At 34.1% G+C, this 11,243-nt stretch overlaps 2 protein-coding genes across 2 annotated transcripts; one reads left to right on the top strand and one right to left on the bottom strand.

The window, feature by feature from the left end:
- Nucleotides 1-2,563: 2,563 nt before the first annotated feature.
- Nucleotides 2,564-3,412, bottom strand: LOC120169797 (ammonium transporter 3 member 1-like). The gene is made up of 2 exons (XM_039177907.1): nucleotides 3,211-3,412; nucleotides 2,564-2,937 (listed from the first exon to the last, which is right to left on the bottom strand). Exons 1-2 carry the CDS (start codon nucleotides 3,410-3,412, stop codon nucleotides 2,564-2,566), a joined length of 576 nt encoding a protein of 191 aa, XP_039033838.1.
- Nucleotides 3,413-5,072: 1,660 nt separating this feature from the next.
- On the top strand, nucleotides 5,073-8,496 carry LOC120169651 (serine/threonine-protein kinase SRK2A-like). Its single transcript, XM_039177755.1, has 9 exons — nucleotides 5,073-5,479; nucleotides 5,567-5,641; nucleotides 5,724-5,825; nucleotides 5,924-5,977; nucleotides 6,081-6,173; nucleotides 6,264-6,356; nucleotides 7,136-7,240; nucleotides 7,338-7,436; nucleotides 8,056-8,496. Exons 1-9 carry the CDS (start codon nucleotides 5,360-5,362, stop codon nucleotides 8,359-8,361), a joined length of 1,047 nt encoding a protein of 348 aa, XP_039033686.1. The 5' UTR covers nucleotides 5,073-5,359; the 3' UTR covers nucleotides 8,362-8,496.
- The last annotated feature ends 2,747 nt before the right edge of the window (nucleotides 8,497-11,243 follow it).

Raw genomic sequence — 11,243 nt, 5'->3', positions numbered from 1 at the left:
CTCAAGTATATCTCCTTCACATTCGAGTAATTTGCCTGGTTCGTGTTTGAATGCTCCTGAGGTAATTAATAACGAGCCTCCCTTAATACAAGATGCCTCTTTGGTAAACAGTCGTCCTATGGTAACGAGGAGCAAAGCAGGTGTTTTTAAGCTTCGGGTTCTTCTCACTCAGTCTCCTAGCTGTGATGATGAACCTGTCACTGTTTATGAAACTCTCTCCTCACCAACATGGCATAATGTTGTAATGAAGGAATACAATGCCTTGGTTAATAATGGCACATAGAAACTTGTTCCCTTACCTGCTGGTCGACGAGCGATTGGCTGTAAATGGTTTTTTTTAGTTAAGAAAAATGTTGATGGCTCTATCGCTCAATATAAGGCGCGGCTAGTAGCAAAAGGGTTTGCTTAGGTACCAGGGCAAGACTTTTGTGATACGTTCAGCCCTATTGTGAAGTCGGCCACCATTAATGTCGTGTTATCTCTCACTGTTACATATGGATGGAACTTACGTCAAGTTTACGTTGACAATTGCATGGCAAATTACAAGAAGACGTGTATATGGTGCAATCTCCGGGGTTTGAATGTTTTACCTTGGATGGAACCAAGTTAGTTTGTAAGCTCGAGAAAGCCCTGTATGGTCTCAAGCAGGCTCCAAGGAGCTGGTATGCCAAACTTCGATATTTCCTTCTTGAAATTGGTTTTAAAGGTACTCCAGCAGATGCATCATTGTTCTTACGTTGCATGGATGGTCGATATGCTTATATACTTATTTATATTGATGATATTATTATCACCGACCAAGATAATGAACAAGTTGAGCATGTCGTTCGAGTTTTGGGACAACAATTTGCTTTAAAAGATCTTGGAGAACTGCATCAATTTCTCGGCCTTGAAGTTCAACGTACTAATGACTCGATTACGTGGACAACGCAATTTCATTCTTGAGCTTCTTGATAGAGCAAGTATAAGAGGTTCAAATCCTGTCCCCACACCAATGGTGACATCACCGAAATTTGGTACTGATGAAGGAACACCTCTTGATGATGTTCAAACATATAAGAGTATTGTAGGCGCTCTTCTCTATCTTAGCCGCACACGACCTGATATTTCTTTTAGCGTTAATCGGTATGCCCAGTTCATGTATCATCCGTATACTCATCATTGGCCTGCCGTAAAAAGGATACTTCGATACCTAAGTGGCACTCTTGATCTCGGCCTTGTCTTTCGGGCGTCGATAAGTGAACAAAAGCTAACTGGCTTTGCTGATGCTAACTGGGCCAGTGATGCTGATAATCGTAGATCAATGTCTGGTTTTTGCATATACTTAGATAACAACTTAGTATCATGGAAGTCTCAACGCCAACGCTCTGTCTCGCAATCGACAATGGAGGCAGAATATCGAAGTGTTGTCGATACAGTTTCTGAACTTATCTGGATGAAAGCCTTGCTCGTAGATATGGGAATTTCATTATCCGAAACTCCAATTGTTTGGAGTGACAGCACGGGAGCCGTGGCTATGAGTGTCAATCCGGTTTATCATGCCCGTTCAAAGCATGTAGAGCTGGACCTTCACTTTGTTCGAGAGAAAATAGCCGTTGGTGATCTTCAAGTCCGGTACGTTCCTGCGAAGCATAAAAAAGCTGACGGTCTTACCAAACCTTTAACTCGCCCATATTTCACGATGTTCCGACAGGGAGTTAATGCCCGTATGCCTGGTGAAGCACCTGGTGAAAGCACGGTGCATGATAGGAATCAAGCTGATATGACAGCTGTAATGGATAATGATGAGAGGTTGTAAATTTGTAGCTGTAATAGTTTGTTAAAGGCTGCTGAGATGTCTCCTTTAGGGTTTTGCTCCTATCTAAAAGAAATACATGGCTTTTGGTTGAAAAGAAAAAGTTGGGAAAAGTTAAAATCTTAACAGTTCCAGCCGCCTTTAACGCTTCAATCGCTTCCAAACTATCAAGCTCTAGGACATAACAGTCCTATATACACCCCCCAAATCTTCGCTTCTAGGACAGAACATACCCCTATAAATTTGGTAAATCCCGTCTCCCATTCCCCGTCGTGGTCACAAACAACTCCTCCACATGAGGCGATCCCAATACTCTCGTGGCGACCAACACTCGAGTTCACCTTCAGCCAGCCGGAAGAGGACGCTGTCAGGTATGAACATTGTTACTTCTTCTCGTAGCTGGAATTCGTTGCCGTAGACTTGTTTCCAGCACCCTAGTAGTGGTAAACATATATTACCTTATAACTACTCCAAATTAATTAAAAAAATATTTAAAAAATCTGCACAAAATTTATTCTTCTATAAATGATCATTTTAAAAACTACTCTTTTAAAATTATTAAAATTCCTAGTATAATTTCATTTATTAACAAGCATAATTCTTAAAAAAATATGGCCAATATAACTTAGCATAAATACACAAATGTAACAAGCCTAGTTTTTGTTTAATGAAAGACCCAATCAGTGCTTGATCACACAAGATCTCGAGTGATTTTCCAACACTTCATTTACATTTATCCCAACCACGTTTAACACTATGAAGTTGTAGTTAAACCATTTGAGTAGTCCCAGTTGAAGCCTTATTGTGTGAGGTGTTGTCGGAGTACATCCCGTGTCGGGTCGAATCGTACTTCTCTCCATCACCCCATAGAGCATACGCTTCTTCCCCGTGCACTGCATCGTCTCCGATCAGCAACTGTTCCACCGTCATACGCAATGTTATGACCACATTGATAGCCCCACAAATGATAGACGTTACGATGAGGTTCCATCCGATTATGAAAGCTCCACCTACTAGTTGCTTTAGGAACTGGATCCCGCCGGAATCGCTGTAGATGGCACCCCTCGAGTTTAGGTTCGGTAAAAACATGTTACAAAGTTGAGGTTCGGCAAAGGGACCGGTGAGGGAACCGCCGAGAAGTCCTGCAATGGCATGTGTATGAAAGACTCCTAGTCAATGTGTTGAAGCAATGTCCATCGCTTGTGTACGATCATCATGGTAAACCACTAAACGCTTCCCGATAGGACTCCGAAAACTATAGCAGCCCACCCTTGTACCAGACTTATACAAAATTGAGTAAAATTCGATTCGATTAATTTAATTTAACCGATGTGTGACATTATGCAAGTTGACTTTAGAATTCAATTGAAAATACATGTATATTAAAAAACAGAGAGTTGAAAGATGGTTAATACCTGCACCAGGAGTGATGCACACAAGACCAGTGATCATGCCCTGGACGGCACCGATCACCGACGGTTTCTTGAAGAAGATGACATCAAGCCATGTCCAAACAAGGAGACTAGTAGTTGCACAAATGTTGGTAGTCAGCACTGCCATGGACGAAAAGACGTTCGCACCATACGGATCGTCACCGTTGAAACTGGCCCACCCCATCCATAACAGCCCTGCATCATTAGAACATTGTCTGGCACAAAAACTCGAGTTCTTCCAAACGACGGAATCAACAGAAGCGCTAACTTCTATAAGTTTAAAATATACTCCATATATTTACTTTTTACAACCTTTTTGACAGTGATATTAAATACTTAAATTAATAATATATTTTCCACGTTATATTTTTTACACTTTATAAATATAACTATTTAAATTTAAAATATTTAAAATAAATAATATTATCTTTTACCATTGAAATCACTCAATACATTTTATAAAATAAAATATTTAATTCAGCCGTTATCATGTACGTGAACAATTTCTAATGAATAAGAGTAATTATATTGCATTTTTAACAAATTCTAAATCTAATTATAATCACGTATTGAAAGGAGGGGAGGGGTAATTTTAGAGGAAAGATGCTCCTAGTGAATCTAGAACCCGTGGCCTAGGGAAATATAAGAGAACAAAGATAAGTAGTTTGGTCAACCGATCAAATAAGCTTATTGAATTATATCGAAATTTTAAATCGATATAGTTAAGGGTAAACTACGGTTTTAGTATCTAAACTATCAATTTTGATTTGGTATCTAAACTTTTAATTTTTTTCAAAATTATATCTAACATTTAGTTTTTATTTCATTTTAGTACCCCGTTAAAAACTTAACGCTAAGTTTTGGAAAAATTAAAAGTTTATGTACTAAAAATGACCAAAACTGATAATTTAGGTACTAAACGCTTTAAGTTTTTAACAATAAATATTAAAATGAAACAAAAACTAAATATTAGATATGATTTTAAAAAAAATAAAAAATAAGTATTAAAATGAATAAAAAATGATAATATTAAATAATAAACTAAAGGATAAATGATCCTAATGTTGTTGATCCGTTCGATTTAAGTCCCTCCGTCGTTAAATTTCATTAGCCAATTAACGAAAGTATTACACGACAATTTAAAAATAATAAAAATATTTATGTCCCCATCGCTACTTCTTCTTCGTCGTACGACCAACTCCATTTACGTTGAAAAACTCAATTTTAAGTTCAACGCCATTACAACCCATCAAATTACCCTGATATCATGTGTAGACCTACTCACGGTCATCTAGGTGTTTCTATCAAAATATCACCCTTAGACCTAATAATTATATGTCAGGCACATTCTACTATAATATTATTGATCTAATACAATTTCTGTCACGGTGACAATAAAGCATTATATAGTGTTTTCTTGGCTTGCATTAAGCTAGGGGTCGTTGCACCATGCAAAGAATTTTTTTCATGCAGAAGAAGCAGTAGGGACGTAAATTCTTTTATTATTTTTAAATTTTCATATAATACTTTCATTAATGTGTCAAAGAAATTTAATGGTAGAGGATTTAAATCGAACGGATCGATATAAACCCTTAATTTTTAAATTAATAACTAAAATCGATCGGATCAAAAATAAAAGGACTATTCATATAATTTACCCTAAACTAAATAATAAACGCGTAGTTTACCCTAGTAGTGGAGGACCATATTTTGTCGGCACCCAAATTAAACGTGCATGAATTAAAATTCACTCGCCTTTACTTAGGAAAGCAAAATCCAGTGGAATCCAGTGAGGAAGAAGGTCAAAGGGAGAGGTCTAGATCCAGAACCCCTAAAACCTCGGCGTTATGGGAGATCCCATTTCATCTTCATCTCCATACCACACTCCAAGGAATTCAAACAATATAATAATGCTGTTCACACACATGATTGAACAGGCACTGATTGGATTCAAGCTGCCCTTGTCTCTTTCCCAACCCCCAATCACACTCTCTTCATTACCTATATTGCCTCGAAATTCTCTATTTCTTTTACACTTTTGAAACTCTTTACTGAATCACACTCCTAATCTTATATATATACAGTGATCCCTCACTTGATATCATTGTAGTAGTCGTTTTTGAAGCAAAAAATGGAGAAATATGAGGTGGTCAAAGATCTGGGAGCCGGCAATTTTGGGGTTGCTCGACTCCTTAGACACAAGGAGACAAAGGAGCTTGTTGCTATGAAGTATATCGAGAGAGGTCACAAGGTTTGTTTCTCTTTTTTTCTCCATCATTTTTCCATCTTCCTTTAATCTGTATTAGCTCAGTCAAAGATTAGCTGTTTTTGTTTACAGATAGATGAGAATGTGGCGAGAGAGATTATCAATCACAGATCTCTTAGACACCCCAATATAATCCGGTTCAAGGAGGCAAGTATCATCTCTTGATTCATTTTTTTTCTTTTTTAAATTTGCCAGGCTTCTGTTTTTTTATGGCATATGAATGCTACAGGTGGTTTTGACGCCTACCCATTTAGCAATTGTGATGGAGTATGCTGCTGGTGGTGAGCTCTTTGAACGGATTTGCAGTGCTGGAAGATTCAGTGAAGATGAGGTCCTTTTTTCCTTTTTCTATTTTTGTTCTAATCTATCTATTTGGGAACAATTATTTTAGTGCTTGATTGTTGTATTTGTTGTTCTGTATATCTTCAGGCTAGATATTTCTTTCAGCAGTTGATCTCTGGTGTCAATTACTGTCACTCTATGGTAATTTATACTCGAAAGTTGAACCATGATGTTTCTCAGTGCATGCCAAATGCAAGAACTAAATCTATTTTTTTATTTCTATGTTTTGTGTTCTTGTTTGCAGCAAATATGCCATAGAGATTTGAAGTTAGAGAATACACTTTTGGATGGAAGTCCTGCACCGCGCTTGAAAATCTGCGATTTCGGTTACTCTAAGGTCTGGGAATAGTTACATTAAGTGTACCCTACTTGTGAGTTGCTTTCTGATTTTTCGATCATTAAGTTGTTTTTATAACACTTGTTGTAGTCTTCTCTGTTGCATTCGAGACCCAAATCAACAGTTGGAACTCCAGCATATATAGCACCAGAAGTTCTATCGCGACGAGAATATGATGGAAAGGTATAATAACTGAGCATTTTATTTAACAATCTAATAACGTGACTTGGAGCTGGTCTGCCACTTTTGACTTCGATGCCTAACATGTAACCGCAGAGAGATAATTTGAAGAGATGATTTGAGATCCTTTAATTTTCTGAACGCATGATAGTAAGAGATGTGATGAAAAGCATTTTGTAATGTCCTTGTTGATGAAAGTGTGTAATACCTTGAGACATTTTTGAAAGGATCAGGTTCATCCTCACATGCTTGTTATATTCAAGTACCATTTTAATTTTTTTTTCTTAATTTGAGATCCTGTTTCTTAATACAATGGCTAAAATTAGAATGGCTATTGAATAACTCTGTGCTGCTAGTTGAGCTTACATACAGTACCTCTGTTTGGAGACTGATTGATGCCCATAAATGGTAATTGTGACTTGCTTGAAGTTAAATTAACTTTGTCGTTTTGGATCTGCTCTCTATTTTAAGTTCTGCACAAGGTGGGATTGCTGGGTTGGTTATGATTAGCGGTAACTGGTAACAATTTTGTTTCATATGGATATACAGATCTGTGTGTTTGTATATCTCAGCAGTGAGATACAACTTAATTGGTATGGAAGAATTTCCATAAAATGCTTAAGCAATATTGTTTCCACTTTTATGGCGATTTCGTCGAGTTTATCAATAACATAACTTCAAATGCTCTATTACTTTGTACAATAAGGAAATTTGATTTTTGAAAATCTAATTAGTAACATATAAAAGTATTGTTGACCATAAGTCATGTCTGTATTGTACAGTTGGCAGATGTATGGTCCTGTGGAGTTACCCTTTATGTAATGCTGGTGGGATCATACCCTTTTGAAGATCAACAGGACCCTCGGAATTTTCGGAAAACAATTCAGGTAAATGCGAATCTGCATTTTCTTCGTGTCTTTTTTATTAATAGAGATATTGACATTCCTTATGATAATCTTTTTCCTCGTTAATATTTTTGGGCAGAGAATAATGGATGTTCAGTATAAAATTCCAGACTATGTTCATATATCTCAAGATTGCAGGAACCTCCTCTCTCGAATATTTGTTGCACATCCATCAAGGGTATGTATCATTTTAAGTTAATTGGTCGAACACTGCAATTGCGCCACATCCATGCTTTTGCTATATGCTAATGACTATCTAAAACCGTACAAGCATCTAGCAGACAATAAAGATAAGTTAGCAAACCTCCCATTTATATTCGTTGCTTGACGAAAACTTTTATTTCCAATGGAAGAAGAAGAGGAAGAATAGATCACCGAAGTTGTATGTTGGAATTATCACCTAAATACCGAACTTCAAAACGCTTTCCTATCGACATCTTTTGATGTATTTCGTTCTTTTAACCTTGCTCCATTCTCTTCCATGTTAAGAGCATTGTGATGCACATGCAATTTCTTGTTATAATCATTATTAGCACAGCAACCCGGCTTCAAGACAGTTGGTTTTAGGTAGAAAAGCTAATTGATATGAAGTTGATCTCCTGGTTGCTTAAAAATGGTGTTGCCTTCTATTCTTTTTATCACGTGGTAGGATCAAAATGTCTTTTTCTTCACATCTGTTGTCTTTTTATGTTGAAGGTATTTGTGATAGATGATTGCATGTTTAATGGACTTGATATTTGGAGGTTTGTTTATTGAGATTTTAGATGTTAACTCTTTGCCATTTCCTTTTTTATCAGAGGATTACACTTAAAGAAATAAAAAACCATCCTTGGTTTTTGAAGAACTTGCCAAGAGAGCTAACGGACACGGCACAAGCTGCGTATTACCAGAGCGATAACCCTACATTCTCACTTCAAAGTGTGGATGAGATCATGAAAATTGTTAAAGAGGCAAGAAGTTCACCTCCAGCATCGGTGCCGGTCAAGGGCTTCGGTTGGGGTCAAGACGAGGATGAAGAGGAAGACATCAACGACGAAGAAGAAGATGAATACGATAAGCGGGTGAAGGAAGTCCATGCGAGTGGAGAATTCCAAATCCAATAAGCAATAAAACTGTGTGTGATAATATATTCCTTGCATTTATGGACTTAAAATGTTTAATAACCAATAACTGTTGTTTCGTTGCTAAAAATATTTATGTTGTGAACTATAAGACCCCAAACATTAGCAGTAAACAATGCATGTTTTGTTTCCAGGAATAACTATGGATTGCAGGTGAAAGAGAAACGAAATCGTACTGTTATTTGAAAACATAAAATCGCGTCTTTGTAGGATTGTAGTGGTAAAATATATCTATTTTTTCTGTAGATGATATTTAAATTCAAACCTTGAAAACAAAATTTTTAAAAAGCTCTAAACATAAAACCTTAAAAGTAGATAATGACGGATTCATAAATATTTTCAGGGTGAGCGCATATATATATATATATATATATATATATATATATATATATATATATATATATATATATATATTATTAAAATTTTGATAAAGGCGGATACAACTAAAATTTAAGGTGGATACACTCTTCATTACTCTAGTAACAATGATAAATCTCATATCATATTTATAGATTTTAGTGTTCATTGATTGTTGATTGATTGTTGATACATGTTAACATTTTAGCTATCAATCTTATAAATGTTGAGAATCTTTTATAGATAATTATAGATGTAATATCAAATATTATAAATATTTATATTATTTTATGAATATTTTTAGATATATATTATTTTTAGATTATTTTAGAATATTTTTCAAGATAAATCTCGTAAATGATGATTATATATTTATATAGTGACTTTCCAATATTTATATTTTTTAATAATTAAAAGAAAAAATCTTTTATTTTAAATTAATTAATTAATTAATTTGTACAAATTACTTTTAATTTGATATTATTAATTCTTCTCCATCGTTGGCTGCAACCGCACGCCGCTAAAGATTTTGTTTTTGTATTCGTTAGATATCCAATATGATTTGACAGTATATCCTGGTGCAGTCCTTCTATCTTAGTTTGAGTTTTTTTCTTCTGCTTCCCCAGGACCCTGTAATATACTCAGAATTGGTTGAAGATGCTTTCTACAAATCAAGTTGCCTATAACGAGAAGTTCTGCTGTGAGGAGCCTAAAATAAGGTTAATAAACAGTGTGACCTATAAAAGATGTAATATGTTAAAAGCGGAGCACAAAATGTTATAAATCAGAACTGAAAAAATTATCAATCGGAGTAACATAACAGGTTGCACTAAAATGTTATACAAGGTAAGAAAATGAGTTATAATTGATAAATGTTATAGATACAATTAACATTTTAGGTTTCGCCTAAAAGGTTACCAGATTTTAAGTTGATGATGCCTTAGACATTCCTACGATAAAAAAATAAGTTATGCTGAAAATATTATATGTTATGAATATATATATATATATATATAAGAAATACGGTTGTGCCAAGAATATTATGGTTCACTAAGAAATATGTTACGATATGTAATATTAATATTTTTATTAATTATTCAAATGTATTTATAGATTTTAATCCTTTTATTCATTCAAATATATTATTTTAATTTTTGAAATGTATTTATTATTTAATGTTATGAAATATAGATTTGAGTTAGTATTTCTAAATTTTAATTCTTTGATCTAGTATGTATAAAAAATTATTTAATTTAATATATATATATATATATATATATATATTATGTTTGATATTTATAAATTTATGTAAATTATATATAAAAAAAAAATTTATAAATCTTTAAAATTATTTATTTTGATATAATTCACATTGATAAAAATATTAAAATAATTTAATTAATATATGTAAATTCTTTTAAAATGGCCCCTCATAAAATGATGTTGAGTTCCACCATTGCGTGCTATTACATATATAAATTTAAAAGTGAAGCGATTGGTATGAGGGAAACAGATAATTTAAGTTATCGATCTATATTCATACAGTAATTCTAAACATATATCAACTTATAATCATCTCGTATTATTAAAAAATGATATCTCTCAACATAAGGATCCATACTACCCCATAATCTGAAAATCCATAATCCCGATTGTTATAGGAATATTATTTAGTTGACCCGTGCAGGTTTGACTTGGAACCTTCATCACTAATGTTTAATCGGAGGAATTCAAAACGTGCAAGTTTATATATATATAATTTTCGCCGAGATAGAAAATTAAAACCGTAATTTGGCTTTTATTTGGATTTCGTGGAAACAAATGCGAGCTTGGACAATTCTTTGAGGTTGTTCAAACACTTTGATCATCAACAAATCAACTATGTCCTCCAATTTCAACTTCAAGGACATTTTATTTTAAATAAAATAAATGGTTATGTTTATTTTTAAAATATTTATAATTGAATCAAAATTTAATTTTCCTGTGTAAAAAGGAACCAAAGTTCATGTTTCATCTGCATAATGACGAGGAACCTAAATGCTGAATTTGCATGGGAATTCCGAGTAATAGTAAATTGGTATAAACCTTAGTGTTTCAAAAACAACTGAATTTTATTAATAAAAATAATGAAAAGAATCAAAATGATAAAAGAGATGCTTGTCTCTTTATCTCTATCGAACAAGACATATTACAAAATGATAAACGAGTGGTGAGTGAATCAAACAATTTGACAGACTACTTCGTTACAAAATTATGATTATATTAGCGAACAACCTTTTATTAAATAGGAGATCTGACAATAAGTGACCACCGACAAACCAATCAGAAAACAAACGTCGTGAGGATCTTTGTGAAAGCTCCAACACGACCGCATAAATATGCTAAAAACGTATGAAAAGACATAAGGAACGTGCCACAAAAATAGAGGAAAAAATGTGTCACGAGAGCAGATAAACACTTGTGGACGTTGTCTTTGAATGAGACTCCAAAAAGATAAGAACCAAATA

This window comes from Hibiscus syriacus, unplaced genomic scaffold, assembly GCF_006381635.1.
Source record: "Hibiscus syriacus cultivar Baekdansim isolate YM2019G1 unplaced genomic scaffold, ASM638163v2 tig00111769_pilon, whole genome shotgun sequence".
Classification (NCBI taxonomy): domain Eukaryota; kingdom Viridiplantae; phylum Streptophyta; class Magnoliopsida; order Malvales; family Malvaceae; genus Hibiscus; species Hibiscus syriacus.
The sequence above is the reverse complement of the archived record's forward strand: the minus strand, read 5'-3'. Positions and strand labels throughout refer to the sequence as shown.

Excerpts from the sequence above, each read along its gene's own strand:
- LOC120169797 (XM_039177907.1), bottom strand. The coding sequence starts at position 3,412 with ATGGGGTGGGCCAGTTTCAACGGTGACGATCCGTATGGTGCGAACGTC. Across the intron at positions 2,938-3,210 it reads GTGCATCACTCCTGGTGCAG|GACTTCTCGGCGGTTCCCTC; the intron begins GTATTAACCATC and ends ATGCCATTGCAG.
- LOC120169651 (XM_039177755.1), top strand. The coding sequence starts at position 5,360 with ATGGAGAAATATGAGGTGGTCAAAGATCTGGGAGCCGGCAATTTTGGG. Across the intron at positions 5,642-5,723 it reads ATATAATCCGGTTCAAGGAG|GTGGTTTTGACGCCTACCCA; the intron begins GCAAGTATCATC and ends TGAATGCTACAG. Across the intron at positions 6,174-6,263 it reads GCGATTTCGGTTACTCTAAG|TCTTCTCTGTTGCATTCGAG; the intron begins GTCTGGGAATAG and ends CACTTGTTGTAG.